Raw genomic sequence first — 23,529 nt, 5'->3', positions numbered from 1 at the left:
AGGAGCGAGGCCGACCCCTGCCATGGCAGCCCTCGCATCGTCCTGCACGGACGCTCAAAGGATAAGCTGATATAAGCAAACCCAGCCCAGCAGAAGCCAGCGATGCTGGTTATGACCGGCTCCAGCTTCATGCTATACCAGCCTCACTTCAGCTTCTACCAGCTTTGAGGGGATTAAAAAAGGTATCGTGCGAGACTTGTGCCGACACGGTCGTTTGGTGAGCAAACGAGACACATTCTACCTAGGGACAGCTGTGTTGAAAGCAGAATTTTCATGAGAGAATTATTTTGCCTTCAGAACAATGATATTGCTCAGAACCACAGCTGAGGCTACTGAATGCAGCCACTCTCCCTGCCTTTGCTCACAGTCACTTCTTAATGGAGAAACGTCATGTTATAAAGAACACAGTACATCAAAGAGCTATAACTAAAAAACCAGGAAAGGCAGCACATATGATATGCAATAGAAAGCATGGTTGCTTTTAGAAAAAAAAATCTAGTTACAACAAGATAAACCACAAACTCTGTAATATCCTTAGATTTATTGCTTATAATTGACATGAGCTTGGTGGCTTTTGGTAGCCTTTTAATTCAAATCAACTTCACTTTGTCAGGCAACTGACAATATCACAAATTACAACAAAAGTAGTAAGGCCAGTGCCCCGGTCAAAGGATGACTAGAAATTAATTAAGTATAAAGCAGAAATTCCCTCTTGCCTAACCAGAGGCTACTGCTGCAGGTCAAAATTAAGGTCAACTTGCAGAGCAGCAGAGAAAACCCTGTGTTGGGACCTCCTTTTCTCCAAGAGACCACAAAGCCCAGTAAAGGTCATCCTTATTTAACCTTGCATTATGAAGTGACTCATGCTTTGCCTCCTAATCATTAAAACCTTTCACATGGTGAGGACACTAGTCAAGAATTAGTTCCACACATGTTCATGCTTGAAGCACACTTTTAATGATTTGAGCCGCATGAGTCAAATATTTGCTAATGGGCAAAGGGAAAATATTAACTTGTTGAACAATAGACTGAACTTCTCAGGCAATATTTACCCATTGCCAAAAATAAAGGAACAATTTCAAAGATGAGAGTCTCTAACACCATCTACCACTGACTTCCTATCTCTTTTATATTCAGTGCCTTTGAAAAATCATCCCATGACTATTGAGTATTAAACAGTAGATTATTTGTGTCTAACAAACAACATGGTGACCCCAAAGCACAGACCTCTCCCATTAAAGGATGTGGAATGCTCAGCCAGGAGAAACTACAAAAAAACATATTCACTAGCAGTGTAGACCTTATTAGTACTTGTTCGAGTTGATACAATTTGTCTCATCTCTGGTATTATAAACGGTCATAACTTGAAATGAAGAACTTCTTTTAAAAATCTAGCCTGGAGTTGTTAGATTTTACCAACCCTGCATGTGAACAAGAATCTCATGCACAAAAGAAAATCTCAACTGTGAGTATTTAATTTCATCTGCTGCTTCCTAAAACACCAGAGATGGTTCTCCGAGCATCTTTGGTCCTTCTCACAACCATGTTCACTTCTCCACAACTGCAGAGGTCTTAATGGGATCTACCCTTAAGATTTCAGGCTTCAATTCTAGAAGGTATCTGAGCGTAACTTCAAGTAATCCTACAGATGTGAGACTGATTGGTGCAACTAGCATACATTTGGTTTCATATTCTGTAGAGCTGATGTCTTTATATTCATTTTCTCTGATTTTTTTTTCCCTTCGGAAGACATACTCTGCATTCACTCTCACACACTGTCAAAGAAACAGGCAAGCAGGTCATTTTAGTTACATTAATTCAGTCATACATTTACTGCTATTTACTGCTATTAAGTTACTATAAATCAGTGCAGTTCTTTAATCTCACGGTTTGGCCTTGTACAGTGATAATGTACACTTAGGTGATAGACCTAACTGTGGGAGATAGAACGGAAATATTAACAGCACATTAGGAGAGATGAATAATGAAACAGCTATAGTTCATTATATATATACAGTTAAAATAACAGAACAGATCTTGCTAAGCTTTGGATTTGTAGCATGATGATTAATGGCCCTGTTTAAATAAGAAAGATGGTGTGACAATGTATTTCCCTGTAAAAGCCTCCTGGTATTTGGTTCAGTAATTCTAAACCAAATACATTCTTGGCAATTAAGTTTCACTGTCAACATATTCAGTCTGTAGTTTAAAGAAATGAGCATTTGCTAATGAGTCTGCCTCTAATGGTTCCTTCAGGGTTCACATGTTCCACTATGAAGTCTTGGACAATTTTTCGCTGATAGGAATTGTCAGTTCTTAAAGCGCATTCATAGCTGTTGTCCCACAATTACAGATTATCTCTTAATGTCATATATAGTTTTCCATGTGATCATGTGACAGAGCATTCATGTCTGCACGTGAACTAAAATGCCTGCACACCTGAGAACGACAGGGCAACTCCAACAACACGTTCATGGACAACTCTGAGGAAATCATGGTCTTGTCTTTCTTGACCTCCTATAAAATGCTATTTGGATGACCTTTAATAAAATCTCTTAATAGCCTTGTCAAATAAATGGGAAATGTAACTCAGAAGGGGTGGGCACACAGAGCTTGCTCCAGCCCATCGCAGAGCTCAGGAAACCTTTGCTCACTCATCCCACTTGGTGAGTAACAGAGCAGCCTATGTGGTAAGCTGGAAATACCAAAAAATGGGGTCCCTTGGGTTCCTCATCCTTCGACAGGGGAGACAGCTGCCAAACCTGTTCTCCTTCCCATTCATCTCATTCCGTTCAGGCTATTTTGTTACCGTGCGGAAAAGCAATGAGAGCCATTTTTTGCAGGAAAGTTCATTAGCTCCTTCCAGTTGAGCTTAACTTAGATTTTTTGTAACACTAGCTCATTGCTTGTTCTTCCTCATGTTTTCTCTTAGTCCAAGCCAATTTATTACAGTCATTCCACACACTTTTTAACTCATTTCCTGCTTTCAACAGCATGTTCTTTACCAAGTGGGACACCCAACAGGAGAAGAGTTGGGTGTTGCTCAGCTATGCCTGGACACTGCAGAACTGCCACCTTGGGCCACCTGCTGAGAGCCTCAGAAGTGATGTTGCCAAGTGGGGTGGTCAGATCCCGTGACATACAACCACACACAACTGGTTAGACTTAGGGGCTTGTAACAACACAGAATTAATGAGAAACTTTTTTTTTTTTTTTCTTGGTCACATGGTCTCTGTTCACTTTGCTCCTCTTTCAACTTTATTTTGGAGTCAGGGATATCAGCCAGAGCAGAAGAAGTCGAGAGTGCAAGAGCCTCCTCTGGGACTCCGTTGCATTAGGTTGTGAACAAGTGGGAGCTGTGACTCCCCATTCCCTGCCAGGCACAGGCTATATATATAGAGCGTGTGCTATATAAATCAGGGACAGCAATAGGTATTCTCTAGGGAATAACATTTTGTAGGGAAGAACCCTTCCCAACAAATCATGGCCTTCTTTGCAAAATAATTTAAATGCTGTTACCTATTTAAATAGCACTGGCTCTTGTTGTTGTACTGCCTAGAAGTCCAAGCAAAGACCAAGTGTCCCCACAGGCACAGGGCCATAGCACCGATGGAGCAAGGAGAGCACTAGATCAGTGTTAGTTACACCAGATAAAGAGGATAAATCGCATTTTACCTTGTATGGCTGCCTCCTCATTTTGGACCTGTTTTAAATACTTCCTGTTCTGGAAATGTAAAGAATTATTAGGAAACACTGAAATGAAGCTTTAACTTGTATTATATTAACTAGACATTTAACGATTTTCCTTTGCCATGAGTTAAATGTAAACATATGAGCATGATAAATTTGTATGTACATATATATAAATATATGTATATATATACACGATTACTCAATTTGTTTTATTATAAATATGTCATTTTTCATCTTTTTAAAATAAAACACAGGAGGAGACCAGTGAATTCTTAGCATCTGGTGGTAGGTTGATTTTTTCCAAGGAGTTCTCACAGAGACACGTGAAAGAGACACATATTCCATGTGACAGTAAACAAATTTAGAGAGAGCTGCCTCTATAAATAATCTATGTTCATCATCTTACATAAGAAAGTGGAAAGTTAGCCACTTATTCCAATCTATTAAATGGTTTGCAGCAGTTTGGTAAGAAAACCTGAGGCTTTCTCACTATCGTTATGTTGTCACGTGGCTGCAGTGAGGGAATGATGGAAGAAGAAAGCCCATAAGCATGTGACTATAAATGGAAATACACATCAGAGATTGGAAAGAAAACAAAAACTGTAGGAAAACAACATTAAGAGAATAAGAAGTTGCAACAGTGTTTTGTTTTGTTTTTCATTTTTATTCTGAATAGGAATAATCTGCCACTTTCTATAATATAACAATATATATTTTAAAACTACAAAAGCGTAATTTGGAACTGCATATAAATCACATAACACAAATGTCAGAAGTATGTGCAGCAGTCCTGCTTCAGCAAGGAGTACCCAATCCGTTTGGGATCAGGATTCCTGAGGTTAGAGCACAGGGAGCAAAAGGAAGGGATTTTATTCCTAGCCGGGAAAAATCCTTGTACCACCATGAATAAGGCAGGTTTCTGCTCAGTTTTTCTTCCATTTGTAAGTGACTGAAAAACACCTCCAAACTCCTACGTGGGCTATTGCATTCTGTTATTACTTCCTATTAGAAACAGATCTGATTCTCCCTAGCCCGCTGATGTGCTGAGCAGGGTCTAGGAAAAAAAGCCTTGGAGCTCTGGGAGCAGAACGTCTCCAGCAGAGCTCCAAGCTGCCGGACGCGGGTTTCTCAAGGCTTCAGGACAGGGAACACCAGGGGTACGGCCAGGCCAGGAAAGACATGGAAGCAAGTCAAAAACTCCTCAGCTGCTTTCCCTTTAGCAAAAGAAAAGCAGAGAAGGTATCACGGCCAAAGAGCACCTTGGATAGGCAGCCTTCAACTATGACTTGGGAACTGCACATCAAAAAATGATTTATCAGATTTTTCTGCAACTGTTTTATTATAATCTAGGCAGACAACAATGCCTATCATAAAGTCTTCTCCTTACTTCCCTACCTCCTTGTAATTTGCCAACATTTATATTTTAGGTTGAAACCATAAAAGTTTGGGATCTAGTGGAGGTTTGTTCTTTGTTGAAAGACCAGCCTAAATGGTTCCCTAAAACAAAAGTTGTCCAAAAATCAATAAGCTTTCACTAGAAAATCCAGTACTCCCTATTCACTCTCCTCTTTTGAAGCAGAGATTTGACAGATGGCATCAGGAGATGATTTCATACCTAGGATATGAATCTTTTATCCTTTTGCAAATCTAACCCTCATGTGGCCAAGTTGTAACCCTTTGGAAAAAGCAAAACAATTTTCATGCATGCTATATATCTTCTTGGGGTTAGATTACAGGGGCAGTTAAGTCTGAGGAGAAAAACTACAAAAAGAGATAGAAAAAAAGGATGCAAATGGCTGAACAAGGTAGTCAGAACAAGAAGGCAGTGGAGAACTGAAGGAAATACCCAGAAAATATCCAGATATTGGACATATCCAGTGAGGAGAATCCCCACTGAGAATCCCTTCACAAGACTGAAGAGGAGATTGATTAAACTCAACTAAAGCAGAGCGCCCTTTACAACCTGAGCTAGCACAAATGCTCCCAGGTCTCGCTAAGCCGTTGCTGTCAGGCAGTATCCGTCCCCTTCCCCACAAAGGGATGGGGACTCATCGCTGCTATCAGTTTCTTAGCTTGAAAGGCACAGGCCTCACAACAGCTCTCAGGCTTCCAAGTACAAATAGGCGATCCCAGCTAGGCTTTTTTTTTCCCACACTAGTAGAAAAGTGTATATCATCAGAGCAGGGATCTGAAAAAAAAGATTTAATATCTGAATTCAGTAATGACATATATTTGAGTATACGCTTTCCATTGCCAAGTTCCTCAAATTCACATCATGTCCTTTGCATGTCGAATTGACCATCCAAATAGATTAATAATTTCACTGTGCCTCTTTATTCATTTATCTGTAAAAGGGGAGTGAAAGCGTCCTTCACCTCAGGAATACGATGTGTTAATCAATTAATTAATGCTTGTGAACAGCCAGATATTCCAGAGCAATAGAGAGAATCCAGGAGGAAAATGATTATGTATTCAGAACGGATTGAATAGTGTGCAGTGAATAAGGCATAGGAACAGACAGTAAACAACAAGAGAAAAACAAAACTGAATAGCTGCTTATTCAGCTGAACACAGTATACTGAACCAAGCAGAAACCCTGTTGAAAAAACACCTTTCAGTCATGTAATTAAAAGCCATTACACACGTATGCACGAGGAATACAAAGGAAGATTCCACAGCATATTTAATATTTTCAACTGGAGCAAGGAGCATCTTAAAATAATAAGTTTCTTTACACTGAGGTGTGAAAAGAATGTAGCAGGAATTACAAAGAATTTAACAAAATGGAGGACACTTATTTATGTTATTTCCCCCTGTGAGCCTTGCAAAGCTTGCAATCTCCTCAAGTACTTTATGCTGTAAAATACTATTATGCCAGCGGGAAAGACACAGCCTGGCAGCAGCTGTCACTAGCCAGATGTTAAATGAAGTGCTGTTAATGTGCATCCATACTACAGTTATAAAAAGCCTGAAGTTTCGGTACCCCTGCCATCTTCTCTTCTGCAAAGATGATTCCAATATATGGTGTTGGAAGGGAAGTGACAGTTTAAATGAAACATCTCTTCAAATCCCTGGACAGTCTTACAAAAAAAAAATAAAATAAAAACAAGAGTACCTAATTCCAAGGTCTTATTTCCCACTTAACTAAACTCTCTAGATAATTAAAATTCTTAAACAGAGGATATAATATGCATTTTTCCAACTGCCATTACAGAACTAACCTTCAAGGGCTTGAACTGCACCAAGTCTGTACCAATAACACAGACTTGGAGCCTCAGTCCCACCACGCACCAGTATGAGGGAGAAGCAAATTCATCAAAGCTAGTGGAGCTATACCAATAAGTAATAATAATTTGATATAATAAATAACAAAATGATCCAACCCAATACTTACTAAGGTCAGCCAAAGCCTACTGCGCACTTCAGTGAGATGAAGGCAAGATGGCATCCCTGAGGAGATGTGATGCACGACAGAATTATCTTTATCTCCTTAGCATTCTCAGACCAGAGTTACTTTGCCTGAAATTTATCTCCAAATAATTTCTGATAACAAGCTGAAGAAAGTATTTTGGCTTGCTGCACTTTTAAGTGTTAAATGTATCATTAGCCCCCACCAAAGAGCTAGAACAGAGAAGATATTTCAATAGTGTAATTCTTTCTCCCTGTGTGCTAGCATCACTGCAGAAAATTGTATGGAAGGATTCTCAAAATGAGAAATTAGAGAAGTAGCAGGAGAGCCAGTCAAGGATACAGTTAAAAAAAAAAAGAAAAAAGGTATTGCCAATCTTTCTATAGGGCTATAGAGAGTTGAAGCTTAAGGAAGATGACAGTAAAGAGCTGATTCTGAGTTTTGTTTATGAAACAGTCATTGTAGATTGTAGCAAAAGCAGATTCAGTGAAGATCAAAACAAAGAAATATGGCTGAAAAGGATAGAAAAAGGAGAGGATGTAAATGTAAACATTATCAGGAATGTAAACAATTCAGTGAGTGAAGAGTTATTAAAAGAAAGGGATAAGGGACAAGGATTTCACTCAGAGAGGAACGGAGGCAAGGATTACTTGGGCAGGATGGGAGAGAGCAAGGAATGTGTCTACCGTGAGGAGAAGGCAGGGCACTGGAAAGCAAGAGCGGGAAGTGAGGAAAGGCAAGCGGTAGTGATGAGTCCACTGGGGCAAGAAGATCTCTAGCAGGAGAAATGGGAACGAAGGTAAATGAAGAATCCTCTTGCTGATCTTCTGGAGGAGATTGGAAAGATGCAGTCTACTACTGTCTATGCTCTAAAGAGGACACAAGAGAGGGAAGTCTGAAAAGAGAACCTTGGAAATTGAAAGCCGAGAGTCAGGAGAGTGAGATTGGTTTAAATTGGCAAGGGTACTGTTTGGTTAGAAAAATGGCAGAACCACAGGAGTCTGTGCTGTAGAAAGTCAATTGTAGAACGTCCATTAGATGCACTCTAGAGAAGAGGAGAAGAAGCAGATGTAGGGAGTGTGGCAGGATGAGGGTGGACTGAGAGGACCATACTGGGTGAGAAGGGCTCAAGAGAGAGGCAAATTAAGAATGAACAGTCACACCAGAGGCTAGGGGAAGGAGGCTTGGAGTAGATAATCCGTGGACAAGATCAACTGGAAGTCATGAGAAAGTTCTTTCTTGGGTGATAATCAATGAGGAGACGCTCACTAATTCAGGGATCATAGTCTTTGATGAAGAGTACATGAAGTGGCCTTTCTGTGGCAGAGTAAGCTGAGCCAGAGCTGTAACGGCAAGAAATACATAACCAGAGCAAGACAAAGCTTCCAGATAGAATTATTTTTTTACAAAAAAAAAAAAAAAAAAAAAGGAATAGTTGGCAAAACAGACACGTTGTCAGATCTACACTGAAAAAGGTCTTCTTTTCTTGTTTCCATTTTCTTCCCAGCTATATCAATCCAATGAAAGCAACAACTTGTTCTTACCTACCTTGTATTGCCTATGCCTTATGCCTTTGGATTTTCAACAGCAGTACTACCAAATCAAAAGGCAGATTTTATGCCTATTTATGTGGAAGGTGAAATCACTGAGGACAAATGCAAATGGATATGGGAAAAAGCAAGAGGAAAGGGGATCCCAAAGACAAAATCAGTGAATTTAGGAAATGCTAGTACATGAATTCAGAGTGGCAGCTACAGATCTATTCAAGACAGGAGAGGAAGAAGAGCAAAGTTCAGAGTGAGAATAAAAAGAAAACAGATACCTCTACACGAAGAGGTTAAAACAGACCGTATGAGGAAAACTGACTGAAAAATTGACTGTGTTCTTCAAAAGACAAACATCAGTATCAGAACAACCTATTCACTTTTGCTGTAAGATCATTTGACCTTCAGACATGAATCACAAAAGCGAAGGCATTGATCCCATGTTTAGGCTTTTTCTATTCCAGAACAGTTTGAAGAGAGCTGTAGAAAAACATATATGAAAATCTTTGTGGACTTTCTTTAAGGACTTCAAGGAAAGCAACTGGCCTCATCCAGTATCTGAACAGTGTGCACACGCACGTGTGCTTGTGTGCTGTCAGCTGCGCGTGATTTCCAGGCAAAAGACTTTGGCAAAATGCCCCACACAACAGAAAAGGATGTTTTTAGTAGACTACTCAAGCATCCTGCAAGTTTTCTGGAAAGTCTAGGGCAGACATAGGCAGACATATTTAGAAATCCTTCCTATGACTCTGCCGATATATGTAGCACAAGTACATCTTTTCCTCACAAGGAGAAAGCCAGGAGAAGCAGAAGGAAAAAAAAAAAACCCACAGACCCGTATTCTAGCCTTCAGAAAATGGCTTTCTCCTTCAGGTGGGTAGACTACCCTTTTTCCATTTCACTTCTCAGATTCAGGCTTCATAATTTCCATATTATTTTATTCAAGAATTTTCAGAGCAAAAAGAGTTTGACTTGCCCCTTCCTCGGCTGCAAAATGTGCATGTTGCTATGTTACAGGGAAAGGGCAAGCAATAGCAGACGGTGTTTGGTTGATACAAATCTTTTCATTTCACCTTTTACTCCTTCGTGCTGTAACTTTAGGAGGGATTTTAAATGTATAATGAACTCCAGCTGGCCTTGCATTAGAGCCCTGCAGAAAGCTGGAAAGGAGGAGGTCAGACGCCTCTGCTCGCCCTCCTGCCCGTGGCAGCATGAACCGTATTGCCGCAGTCTGAAAACTGCATCCACAAGTTTTTAAAGAAAGGTTAGATAATGATGGCGATTTCAGTGCCCCTGGGCAATCTGTTCCACTCCTCAACTCTCCTAACCATTAAGAAGTTTTGGCTAATGCCCAATTTAAATCTCCCTTACTGCAGTTTAATCCCGTTATATCTGCAACGAATGCCGTGAATAATTGATTCTCTTCTTCTTTGCTGCTACCTTCTGCATATTTGAGAACTGTATCTCGCTCATCTTTCCCTGATACAGACTAAACAACCCTGCTCCTTCAGTCTTTCCTTGCAGCCCATGTGTTTTTTAGCCTTTGATCATTCTTGTTGTTCTCCTTGGGACTCCATCTCCTTTCTCAAAATGAGATGCCAAGCACCGTACACAGCATTGTAACTGAGGCCTCACCATGCGAGGTAGGGCAGGTTTACAAGAGTAAGATTTACGAATGATGGGATTTCTCCATGCCAGTGCAAACCAAGAGAAAAAGAAGTCCTTTAGTCAGTAAAAACAGGCCATTGATACTTACGCTTCCAGTGTGAAGCCAGTGTTTTTCAGATTGCATGATTGCTCATTTTCTGATGGCCACTAGATACTAATATTCCAAGCCAGCAATATTTGATCAGCTATCAAAGAGCTCATAGCTTCTGCCAAGGATTCCTGTATGATTCTCTCTGATTCTAGCTACTAAAATTAATGGCATCTAGTTTTATTCATTCCAGATATAGCAAAGGTAAGAAAATTAGAATAACCTCTACTGAATAGTGTAGCTCATTAAGCAGATCTTAATGAACTAGTCTAAAACTAAACTTTGGAATTCCCCAAAAAATTAGATGAAAAAAGTATCTTATGGACCTCTGACTCTATAAACATTTATAAGTGACTTTGGAGAAATGAATTTGGTCTGTTGATTTCAGAGATACTGAAAGGCTGGCTTGCCAGTGCAGCCTCAGGAGCGTGTAGCCTAGACCAGGAGTGAGTGTTCTGGTATTTCCTTATACTGATTAAATGGAATCAAGAAAAATGTAAATACTGGGGGAGATTTGGAATCCAATGCAGCTAAATCAGTGCACCATCTTGGGAAACAAGACAAGTCTTGGGAACAACCCAAGATTTGTAGGTATGTCTCAGAGAGAAGTAACCTGCCTTTGAGAGGGCTGCATGAATGGAAGCAGTACAGATTGTGTGAGAAAAACATGTGAATGTGTCCTCCTACATGCAATCTTTTCCACCACGTTTTAGCAAAAAAGAAATCTTTCTACTTGACCTAAAAATTTATCTTTTTAATAAAGACCCAACTCCCTAAAAGGATGCAAACATGGAAAACAGGGCCTGGGAAGAGAACAAAACCAGCCAAATGGTGTCACCTACAGGGTTTCTGGTTCTTACCACTAAAATGTCTTCACCTCTCAAAATGTGGTGTCTGTGCAAGTCCCCAGATGTGTCAGCTTTAACAGGCCTTGGAGTTCTGTTAACAGCCCAGCATACACCTACTCAGAGCCCGGAAAGTGATACCGCTCACCTTGTAGAAGTTTGTGTTTTCCAAAAAAAAAATTCTTTGGATCTCCATGCTGAATGCAGTGGCAGATGACAATAACTTTCAAGATTTGGCTGCCACTATTCATTTTCTGCCAGTTCTTTTAGCCTCTACACAGAATATAAGTGACAGAGGTCAATTCCTCCTTGGCTGAAAGCTCATCTAATTCACATCTCCCACCTCCAAAGAAGGTTTCCTGATCACCAAGCCATGGAGGAATCGTTGTTCCATTTTCCATAAAGTTAATCAGGATTCAGGGGTTAGAAAACGAATGCATGACTTTAATGTAATGGTGACTGTAGTCATATGAGGACTGCCCTCACTGATAACTTCTTGTGAAACGTATCCTCATTTCCAAGCACTGCTTTCCTTGCAGCGAAACCTCTTCAGCCAGAAGGGCAGGGCTGACCCTTTCCCTGCAGCAGCCACTGTGGGGCTGTCCAGTGTCCCACACAGGATTTAAGGACAGCGACGGAGCCCACAGGACTGGCAGCCTTTTACAAACGCTGCTTTAAGTGCTTTGCCACACTAGCCCCTTAATTTCTTAGCCCAATGGGCTGTCAGCTGCCACCAGGCATATTTACATGGCTAATCATGCACTTGCCAGCTGTGGGGCCTGGAGTGGTCCTGGTGGGGAAAGCTGGCCAGACCTTACACATCTGGTGACAAGAGGGCCATCTCACAGCGTCAGGCCATGCCTCTCCCACGCTGTGAGGCTGCCCCGCTGCTGTCCTTGTCACACGCATCTTCAGTCACCACAGGCATCAGCCAGGTTCCCTGTCCCCACAGCCTCTCCTCCCCGGCACTGCCCTACGGGAGCGTGGCCAGGACGTGCCCCATGGCCGAGGAGCTGCTGCCTTGCACTCAGGGCAAGCGTGGGGCCCGGGCTGGCACCCGAAGCGAGAGCCATGACCCCTAGGCATGGACTGGGGGTGTGCATGGGGAGGGAGTCTGGGGACAGTTGTGGGGACAGCCAGCGCGGGGAGGCCGGGGTCAGTCCGAGGAAAGGTTTGGGGGCCGCCCGGGCTGGGGCTGAGGGGCGCTCAGTGCGGGGGGAGGCTGAGAGGAGTCTGAGAGGAGGCTGCGGCGCTGCCGGACCCCGCGGCCGCGGAGGCGGCTCCGCGCGGTAGGGGCGGAGCGGGACCCCCGGCCCGGCCCGGCCCCAGCGCGGCCTATATAGGGAGCAGGGCGCGGGGCGGCCCAGCCGCTGCGCCCCGCTCCGCCATGGCCCGCGCAGGTGAGGAGGGCGCCAGAGGGGGGCGGAGGGACCGGGGGGCGGGCAGATGGATGGACGGATGGACGGATGGACGGACGGATGGATGGATGGATGGATGGACGGATGGATGGACGGACGGACGGACGGACCCCGCAGGTGCCGCGGCGCTGTGGCTGCTGTGGCTGCTGTCGCGGGCGGCGGCGCGGGCCGCCTGCCCCCCGGGGGACACGGGCTGCCGCCTCCTCTCCGTCTCCGACCTCTTCGACCGCGTGATCCGGCACTCGGGCAGGATCCACGCCGAGCTGGTGAGCGCCCCGACAGCCCCGCTCCGCCGGGAGGGGGGTCTGGGGCCAACGCGGGGCAGCCCTGGGTGGGGGGTTGCGCCTGGGGTTGTACCAGGCTTCCTTCCCCCGCAGGAAAAGTACTTCCCACCCCGTGGAAACGAGCTGGGGCGGCCGGCGCGGAAGTGCCACACGTCGCGGATGCCAACCCCCAAAGGCAAGGAGCTGGCCCAAAACCTGCCGGTAAGGCCGGGCACGGGGTGGGCTGGGCTCTCCCGGGGGGCTCGGGGCGCCCCTGCACTGCCCACGGTCAAGGAAAAGCAAAAATCCTCCCCACCATATCCCCGGCTTCCAGCTGAGCCCCAAAGTGCTCAGCCGAAAGTGCTCAGGGTCGGTCCTATGTCTGTGGTGCCCCCCAACAGGGTCGGAGTGAAGTAGCTGCAAGTACTGACCCCAGGCAGGTCAGCCACTGGTGTAATGGATTGCTGCTTGGTCCTGCTTGCAGGGAATAAGTATGTCCAGAAGTCCCTAGTTCAGGGTGGTAGTTGTCCTAGTATTTCTATGGACAGGAATCCCCCTGACCTTGTATAGCAGCCCCCAGGAAAGGCAACGTTGGCAGAGTGTGCACGACAGGTAAGTGTGACTGAGCTCTTCCATTGCAGGAAAAGCCGTCAGGAGAAGCACACAGCAGGAATTATCGCTTTGAGTCTGTAATTAGGCAAGGGGAGAGAGCAGCAGGCTGGTTTAGATGTGTCACGGCCAAGGGGAAATCCCAAATTTGGTATAGAGGAAAGCAGCAAGAGTTTCCTTAGGCAGAGGAAAAGCAGGGACCGCAAAGCGGAAGATACGGCAGCAGAAGCCCCTGCTTTGAGGAGGATACAAACTTAGACAAATGTTATTTTATTGGTTGTGTGGGGCTTTGCCCAAGATGTTCCTAAACTCGCCTTGAAGGGCTATGGGAAAGCAGACCTTATCTGCCATAGAAAGGTTTAACCATTCAGCTCTTTTTCTGAATTTCCCCTACAAGAGAGAGCGAGCTGTTATGGCCATCTAGTTTCTCTTTCTCTTCTTTCTGGAAAAGCAACCATCCTTTTAGAATTGTCTGAATGAGAGCTTCACTGACAGAGCTGTACCTACTGCAGGTGTGAGGAAGTGCCTGCACTTCCACACCAATAAACTTATAAGTCTAGATGAGCTTTCTTGGGTTCTTGAGACACCCAGGAGTTACTGAAAACTTCAGTAGAAAATGACTTTAACAGAAGTGCCACAACTTTGCTAATGTTGTATTTCAGTTTTAGGTATTATAGAGCGTAGTAGTCTAAGCTGAGAAGTAGTAATGTGAAAACTTGGTGTTTCCTTTTCTTATATCTAAGCAAATAATAGATACCAAGTGCCCTTCAAGGTCTGAATATTTGGAAACCACTGAATTGCCCAGGCAAATCTTAAGCCTGCCTAGATTTCAGTGAGAATGTTCCAACAGTGTTCATATGACCTGCAAACTAACACAAAAATCTTTATTGTTTTAATTTTCAAGAGAGAAGAACTAACACACTTGATACTGAAACTTTTGCAAGCCTGGAAAGAACCACTTTCTCACTTTAACCAGCATATTGAGCACCATCAAGAATTATCTGATGACAGCCTTAGCAAAGCTAAGCAAATCAGCAATATGGTACATGAGCTGAAGACGGGAGTTGAGAAAGTAACAGAAAAGGCAAGATTTTCCATGTAGCTTCTATTTATATCAGTCATGATCTTGTGGCATCGGTGACCTCTGAGTCTGCTCTCACTTGGGCTGCAACCTGATTATGAACTGAGGCTCTGATTCAGCAATAGGCCTAGACCTATTGCTCTTACTCAAATTGCTTAACACCACAAACCATGTGAAAAGTTCTATGGTAAAACAACGGGATTCATCCATTCTTCCATGTTCCTTGAGTCCAGGACAAAAAGTCAGGCTGACAAAATATAGTCGATCTGTTACAGATCCAGTAACTTTTGACTCACAGGCTATGACTTAGCTTTGGAGTGACAGACAAGTAGATCACATTTATATTTTGTTGATATGAAATTTATGAAAGAGTACAGAGAGCAGGACCATGTATAGCTTCATAGATTAGACAGTATGGATTTAGATTCCAAGGAAAGTAAAGATGTGGGTACACCATGACAAATATTTATTGTTTTCAATTTTTCTGATTCACAATCCAACTAATTCATATATTGCTCTCTGCTGCAAAGCAACAATTTTCCAAAAGCAACAATTTTATGGATAAGTTCTTCAAGAAACAGTGGCATCACTTGAAGTTGACCTTTGTTTTCTTCATTGTAGAGCTCAAGCCAATCATAAAATTTTGAATTAACTGGGGGTTATCTTGTGGGTTTTTTGTTTTTGTCTTTTCTCTCCCTAAAATGTCATTTGAGGTATTACTATAAAGGAAGGCTCTCTGAAGTTCGGCATGTATGTCCACTTTGACCTATGTGTACTATGGATATGTCACACAGTACAAGTGCAGTAAAATAAATAAAAATGGTGCAAACAACATCAAGCGGGAGAGGTCTGCATTGCAGTATTTCGTGGCTGCATGGTGCCGTAAGACACCAATTCTAAACTTGATCCTGTTGTGAAGCCAGCCCTCCTGAGAGCTGGTAGCAGTCTTCGGATTTCACCAGGTTAAACATCACTGGCAAATGCTCATGTTAGAAGCTTCCCTTGACAAAACTCATTAAAAGTGGCTGTGAGCCTAGAGAGTGACATGCTCTATGACTTTGAAAGGAAGTACCTATTATCAAACAGTGATTCCTACTTAAATTCAAATGGTTTTATATTTGTGAAGCCAAGTATAATATTCTTGCATCATTGGCATTACTAGCATGTCAGATCATTTTAGACTAACCTTCAGATCATGTAGGCAATTTTTTGAAAGGAAACACAGTATTATCTCTTTGTAAGGAGCTGTACGCATCCTCAATATGTACATGGAAAGTATGGAGTAGAACAACCTAACATAGCGATGCATCAGTTGACTTCAGCACTAGTGTTTTAACAGCTTTTTGGATTTTTTTCTCCTATGTATAGTTATTTGTCTAACTGGTTTATACTCATAAAACACCATGTACAGTTTTCTTGTTTTCAATGCAGATGCAGTCAATGGGAATCATCAGCAATTCATTAAATGGAATGGCATCATCTGAAGCAGCTGGTTTATCCATTAGTAATGAAGCAAACCTGATGAGTGACTCTGACTTTATTCATTGTTTCAGGAGAGACTCCAATAAAGTACAAAGCTACTTAAAAATTCTTAAATGTAGAATTATGCCAGAAAATAGTTGTTGAGCTTTAATCTCTTCTCGGGGAATTTCAGGAGTAGAATTACATGTTTGTAAAAAATGGAAAAATAGAATTTATAAATTATGACATTTACAGTAATTATTAATAGGAAAGTGTTTTTGAAATGCTTTGGCAGCTACTTCACACTGTTAATCTCTACAGTTGAAATATTAAATAAAACATACTATGTGCATGTGGATAAGCATACCAGATAAAACAGAGCACTCTACCAGTAGATAAATCAGTATCTTTGCATATTACACTCTGACAAACTACAGTATGGCTGGTTCACACAGTTTAATTATGCACATAGTTGAAAGTGAAATTCAGTTTGTTAAACCTTGGTAAAATACATCTATATACTATAAATAAAGTATATTTTATGTTATGTTTGTTTATTCCACTATTTATTGCGTACAGAATATTGCCTAACACTGAGAAGTGGCATTGCTGTCAGTCACTCTGTGTCACTGCAGACCCTGAGGTACACTTGCTTTAGGTTCGTGTCATGCTTTTTACTAATTTCTGCAGGCTTTCACATCTATCCAGTAAGATCTAGATTTTTAGCACCTCTATTTGTGTTGAGTGTTTTTTTATACCTGTAATAGCATCACTAATTTCACTCTAAACTCTTCCAGTGAAGAGTCTGGCTCTCCCTAATGCAGCCCAGGCACACTGCTGGCCCGCATTCAAATTGTTGTCCAGCAGGACCCCCGCAGATCCTCCGATGCAAAAAAAGTGTTTCCCAGGGTGTGTGGTTATTCCTTCCCAGGTGCACTTTTCTTTGGGAGGGACTGCTCTCCATAAGGTTCCTCTCTGCACGTTTCTCCTTGTCCAGGTCTCTCCGAATGGCAGCACAGCCCTCTGGTGTGTGAGTCACTTCTCCCAAACATTTTTATTTGTCATGGATTTACTTTTAACACTTTTAATACTCTTAATTAGTTGACCCTGGCAGTTCTGCACGTGTTAGACTACTGAAAATTTTCCCCACAGTATTTTCATTTGGATTTGCAAGTCTGTGGCCATGGTAGGATGCAGCGACATGTTTATTGTGAGGAAACTTAACTAATGCTCTTTTCTGGCCTCTGCTACTCTTATTGGCTGTGGGCAGTTGCTGGAGCTCAGGTTGCCAAGCGCAGAGGGCAAAATTGCTCATGATTATTTAATATTGATGCAGGATTTGAGCTTGAGAAACTGAGGGATAGGAAAGCATTTCAAAGAAACCTTTGTGCAGGACAGAGGAGGACCAAAGGAGCAGCTTTGCCACTTATCTCTCCAGTTCTACCTGACCAGTAAACATCCTTTTTCAGCCAGCAGCTGTGAGGCTTCCAGGCTCACATGTGAGGTTTCCCAGCTCACATGTGCTCACTGTGCCAGGGATGGTGGAAACGCACTGAACTGTGGGGTTCCTGACCAAAAGTGGCCAGCTATAACTTCTTAGACAGTCAGATACTCCATGCAGATAATAAAATGTTGGTATTAATATGCAAATTATGAAAAGAAATCTGGAAACCAAGTAACCCGCATGAAGGACAGTCTCCTGCAGGCCCAGGAGGAAGCCGGGGAAGAGGAGGGCAGAGGGCGGCGAAGCTGGTGCTGCTCCCAGCCAGGCCGACCGTCTCCTCCATGGTTGGCGGCCCCTCAGCCCCACTGCCTGAGTGGCCTGAGGTGGGAAATGGTGGATGTGAGGGAGAGGGACAGGGCACGGTACGCAGTGGGGCTGCGGAAAAGGGGTGGGATGAGGGAGAGGGAAAGGCATGGAGTGGGGACGAGGGAAGAAAGAGGAAATGGAGGGGCAAGGGTGGGGACAAGGGAAGAAAGAGGAAATGGAGGGGCAGGGTGAGCACGAGGGAAGGGGAGAGGGAAATGAAGGGGGTGAAGATGAAGGGAGCGGGAAGTGAAGGGGGTGAGGGGGAGGATGGGAGAGAGAAGGGGACACGGATGCGCAGGGAGGCTTGGATCTGCTGGGACCTGGTTTCCTTCATGTGGGGTTTGGGGCCCCATGGGGCTACGGCGTTTTGTGAGGCCCTGGCTTGGGCTGCCAGGACGTTTCCTTACACGGGAAGAGAGGCCATGGTACTGTGGGGCACCTCTGTCCGTGCATGGAGGGGGCCAGGAGATTTCAGCGCTGCCACCCAGGAGTCACCTCCAGCCCCATCCTGAGCCTGAGCCCGGTATGAACACGTCGTGTAGCAGTGGTGCCAGCCATTGCTGAAATGTAAAAATGCACATTTAAAATCTGTTTCCAGACTAGATTTTGGCTACTGAAGGTACCTGCAGCGTACAGTCTCCAGTAAATCCACTCTTGTGGTGTCCAGGGGGCACCTCATGCTCTGCACTGGCAGTGAGTTGCATTTTGGCAGTGTGATGCACAGCATCTGTTCAGGGTTTTTTCCTCATAAGGGAACGGCTGGGAATCACCATGGTCACACTCCAAGCCCAGGTCCGGGTGCATCCCAGCACAGCCTCTGGAAACACTAGGATTGAAGGAAACGAGGATCTCAGGAAGATCCTCCAGCAGCTGCAGCTTGCTGTCAGGTGGAAAGCATAAATGAATCAGACCACAGAAATAATTTTACTGTATTTCTAAGGGCAAAACTCTGGAAATAGTTAGTTGTAGAGAAATACAAAAATACAGAAGATGATAGAGTGGGTGCTGCAGAAAGAAAAACAGTGTAGCAAAATATCCATAATAATTCATATTAGGTTAACATCACAAATTATTATTTCATTCCATTATTTACCTATGGCTAAAAGGAGGCATGTTGGTAACAGAAGCCACAACACATCACATCTTCTTTTGATTGAGAAAACAATTTAAGACTTGGTTGAAAAGGGCAGGTTTTTCTCTTGGTGGCTGATGCCTCAAATAGATCTGTTACTGCAGGCTGCTTTTTGCACAGGGGAAGAGTTCATCATCTGCACAATTTTTCTTCAAGGCAGCAATGAAACTAGTAAGAAATATATGAAAATGTAAAAAGGGCACTAAGATCAAATGCTTTGAAATGTGAGAATTTATCACCATTTGCATCTGAAAATATTAATGTTAACTTAGGAGATACAACTGTCTACAAATTGATGAAGAAATGGAATGAATATTTTCACTTCCAATTAATTGTTCAGCTCATGCACAGCAATATACAGCAGTATATGTGATTGATAAGTCATCACCTAATTTCAGATTCTGTAACAAAATGTTTCCATTAACTTTCCTTATCGGTCAAGCAAATTTAAGGATTACGAACATCTCCTTTTTTTCTCCGAACTTTATTACATGAAATATTGCAGGATATGCCCAGAATACAGACAACCTCTTCATGTTACAGGACGATTTTCTAGTTGTATTTTTTCCACTTCTTTAAGGATGATGAAGGATACAGTAAAGAGATGCTCACTGACTAAAGATTACTTTTGTTTATTTTGCAATGTACAAAATGACTTTGATAATGCATCTAAAATTTAGATTGCATCTGCTCTGTGCTGATGTTTGGTATGATGAATTTACTGAAAGATAAGTTACAAGAAAATTTTGCTATATTTTTACCTAAAACCATGTCACAGCAAAGCAAAAAGAAATGTCTTTCACTGTCATGTCAGATGTCTTTGATGGTATCTTAACTTTGACTTGGTATCTTGTCTTTGACTGGTATACACATAAATACCTGACATCACATTCTAATGTGGATAGGCAGAGAAAAATGGACTTAAAATGTTAAGAATTCCTGAATGTTTATAAAAGGCTGGATGTTTGTATGACTGTTGGGTCAATACTAGGGGTTCACTATCAAAATGTTGCCTTGAGACATCCCTGTCCCTCATACCCAGCTTCATTGCTTAGAATTGCAACCAGCACCTGTTAAAAATCAGGTATTGGGAAGTACAGATTTTTGTCCCATGGTTAATTAGGTGCAAGTTTACATGGGTAACATCTTAGATCCAGATATACCTGTGTTCCTCTCTGACAGCAGCAGTTGTCAGGCTCGTAACTTAGAAGCACAGTTATTGTAGACCTGTGTGGTCAACGGCAAATTAGTCCACTTAGAATATGAACCTTTTCCTGCAAAGGTCTGTGGTCCTAAACTAAATTCAAAGTTAGGTGGGTCCTGATCTCTCCCTGAACCTTTCTTAGGACAGTCAGTTTACAGCGAACTTGGTTTAAATGTGTGTATGTCATTCTAGTTTGCGAAGGTCGGCAGCAGCACTGTTCATTCAAGGTGTAGGAGCGAACAAACATTATTCATGTCAGTCTTTGACCGTGGAGCAGATGATGTTCGCCAGAGGATCTGCATGGATAAGGTGTTGGCAACTGGTATTAAAACCTAGTAATAGTAAATCACAGTGGAAAGCAAGCTAATCTGGTATGTTACTGCAGCTAAGGAGTGACATTTGCCCACCGTGCTACTGTTCTGACATTGTAGTAACGCACTTCTGAGCCTCAAAGCAGTCCTGTTCCCTCAAACAGGCCCTCAGAGAATCAAGAGAACTTTCAGAAAATTATTTTATTCTGTAAATCTATACAATGAAAGTTTAAGTGTTGACACAGGTGTGGTGATTACATCCAGGTTTTAACAATGTTATACGAAGCCCCTGGAGAAACTACCTTGCCTCTCTCTGTGTCTGTGATCTCAGAGTTGTTTACATGCAATAAAACATAACGGTGGCTGTGCCTGAGGATCTGTGTCTCATTCTGGAAATCCACATTCAGACTAGTCTGGGCAATCTCAACTCGGTGGGGTGTGAAAACCTCCTCCTGGTACTGATGCTGCTCCACTGTGCAGCAAGACCTGTGGGATGTCAGCAGGACAGCCTGGATAACAAAGGGAGCACTGACTCTCAGCGCTTTCTTCCTTTCCCTGTTGTATTTTATATTACATTAGCATTGATACGTTGCCAGACTAAACAGAGAGGTGCCCAGCACATATAAGTATCTGCATTGTTAATGGCACACGGAACAGTCGGCTTTTTGTTGCGGTTCTGAATTTAAGGCACCTAAATCCTGCCAAACCCCAGGCTCCCAGCAAATGTCCTTCACAAAATTCTGCAGGCTGGAACTATATAGCCTCAAAATGCCATACATAAAAATATATCTCAGATACCCTATAACTGTGCTGCAAGATCATCTATCAAGTTGTATTTTTGAAGTTAAAATAGTATGTGCCCAGTTTTAACTGTAAGAAGCCATCAGTATACATTAGGTTGCCCTGTAATACCAAACCAGGTGCATTATATGCCTTACATCCCTCTAAAATGAATGTCAAAGTACTTCAAACACCTACTGAGGATCCTGTGTATCACGTGTGTACTGCTTGTTCTTCTATATCTAGTGTTCATACATTAACTGAAGAAACTAATAGATACTACTTGATCCATCACACTCAGAAAAGCCTGGCACTGAAAGTCTCTCGTATTTTATGCGTTCATACTGAGTGCTGCTTCTCATTTACCAAAATTTCATAGTATGTTGGTATGGAAGAAATTTCTCTTTTAAAAAGCTTAAAAGGAAGAGAATCAGCCTTGTTATGTGTTACAGACCTAAGTCCATTTGAACTAATTGAGCATACTCTTTTAGGTATAATTCAGAATTCATTTATTTCTAGGGTTTGAAGAAAGCTGGATCAGCATTTTCAAGTAAAGAGAGGTTTAACCTGGCATATTGAGACTCTTTTGTATCTATGAAATAAAAATTCTAATAGGAAGTCTTAAAGGTTTGGAGGGCCATCAAATGGTGTAGCTTTAAATACGCTACCATGAAAACAGAACTTGCTCAATTTCAACCACATATAACATCATAAATGTGAATCCAGCTCTTCATGAGCCTCCCTTGATCTTTGCCTCAGTGAGAGGTTCTTCAAATGCGATCTGTTCAGTTCAGAGGTTTCACAGCCGCTCACACTTGGTGCTCGCAACTGCATCATCAACTGCGAGAGCTCCGGGATGCGCAGCCTGAACCCCGGCGCCAGCGCTGCCCCCAGCGCTGTGCTCGACGGCGCTGCAGTGCGGGAGGCTGAGCACGGGACCACGAGTGCTGGGGAGACTCTCCCACCCGCAGCCTGAACCCCGGCGCCAGCGCTGCCCCCAGCGCTGTGCTCGACGGCGCTGCGGTGCGGGAGGCTGAGCACGGGACCACGAGCGCTGGGGAGACTCTCCACCCAGGGCTTCCCGCTTTCACCTGGAAGGTGAGACTGTAAAACCCCCCCATTGCCCCAACTAGACACTAATTCTCTCCAAAATTCTTTGAATTAAAGCCCTAATGAATAACCGTCCAATCTATTTAATCACTCGATAATGCTTTTCATCTGCATGCTTTTCATTGTAGCTGGATGCTAGCAGATGCTGCTGCAGATGAATCTGGGCCACTAACTCTTGCTAATTCTTCAGATAGTCCTGCTCTGTTAGACTAGTCTCTATAATTTCAACCGGACAACTAGAAGGTAAATTCATCCGTATGTATGATATGCAGTCTGTCTATCCATCCATCTAGAAAACGTATGCAGAAGATGGGCAGTTTCTGGGGTTTCTACTGCTGGATAGGAATAAATTTCTGCTCACATGAGTAAACAGCACGTAAAAAACAGCTTGCTTAATGTGCACAAGAGCCCTCGCAGGGTAGGCAGGTATGTAGGTAGCTTGTGCTAACAAGGGGTTTTGAACTTGAGAAGAGGGGATTTCTTAATTTTTCTTTTTTTTTCTTTAAAAAGGCCTAATAATTTACAAAAAAATGACCTTGTCGCTGCAATCTCAAATTCCTTAGCTGCCAATCTAAACTTTATTCTCCTTGATATGTTGCATTACTTGGGAAGTAGTAGATAATCTTGCAAAAGTAAAACTTTAAATAACAATTGTTTGGCTTTTTGAAAGACCATGATACACTTCAAAAAGTTGTGGAGCTCAAAGCAAGAATAATTATAAACATGGCATGCACGATGAGGAGAGCCAGACTAGATTATCATAATGATCTTTTCTGGCCATAAAATACAGCAATCTGATAGAAAGGAAAGCTTTTAAAAACCCTAAATATTCTTCAAAAGGTTTTGCCTGTAGCATAAAAGTTCCAGTCTTTCTCCTCAACAAATGTATGCAAATAAGAATGATTAAAAAAAAAAAATCTATTCCCATTTTGAGGTGGGAATTAGTGGATGAAGCAAGCAAATCACTTCAAGTAAAACAATTTTAATAATATGATTTCGGGCTACTTGTATTATAGAGAATACTGTCCTGTCTTTGACACAGAAATATACTAATGTGCACTCATTGGCACCAGCTTAAATAGGAATAAGTCAAGAACAAGACT

The 23,529-nt window shown here is 42.7% G+C and overlaps 1 protein-coding gene across 2 annotated transcripts; it reads left to right on the top strand.

Annotated features, from left to right (window-relative positions):
* Window positions 1-12,706: 12,706 nt before the first annotated feature.
* LOC104576840 (prolactin) lies at window positions 12,707-16,626 on the top strand. Of its 2 annotated transcripts, XM_010224246.2 has the most exons (4): window positions 12,707-12,931; window positions 13,043-13,150; window positions 14,442-14,621; window positions 16,050-16,626. In XM_010224246.2, exons 1-4 carry the CDS (start codon window positions 12,734-12,736, stop codon window positions 16,242-16,244), a joined length of 681 nt encoding a protein of 226 aa, XP_010222548.2. In that variant the 5' UTR covers window positions 12,707-12,733; the 3' UTR covers window positions 16,245-16,626. The 2 variants fall into 2 exon arrangements, with proteins under 2 accessions (XP_010222548.2, XP_088386489.1); XM_088530363.1 differs by lacking the exon at window positions 14,442-14,621.
* The last annotated feature ends 6,903 nt before the right edge of the window (window positions 16,627-23,529 follow it).

Source organism: Tinamus guttatus, unplaced genomic scaffold (genome assembly GCF_059628265.1).
Source record: "Tinamus guttatus ecotype Peru unplaced genomic scaffold, ASM5962826v1 Tinamus_guttatus_pri_ptg000368l, whole genome shotgun sequence".
Lineage (NCBI taxonomy): Eukaryota > Metazoa > Chordata > Aves > Tinamiformes > Tinamidae > Tinamus > Tinamus guttatus.
The sequence above is the reverse complement of the archived record's forward strand: the minus strand, read 5'-3'. Positions and strand labels throughout refer to the sequence as shown.

What these genes read in the sequence shown, in the direction of transcription:
- LOC104576840 (XM_010224246.2), top strand. Translation starts at nt 12,734, where the DNA reads ATGGATGGATGGACGGATGGATGGACGGACGGACGGACGGACCCCGCA. An exon ending in GCAGGATCCACGCCGAGCTG is followed by an intron (nt 12,932 to 13,042) that starts GTGAGCGCCCCG and finishes CTTCCCCCGCAG; the next exon opens with GAAAAGTACTTCCCACCCCG. An exon ending in TTGAGAAAGTAACAGAAAAG is followed by an intron (nt 14,622 to 16,049) that starts GCAAGATTTTCC and finishes TTTTCAATGCAG; the next exon opens with ATGCAGTCAATGGGAATCAT.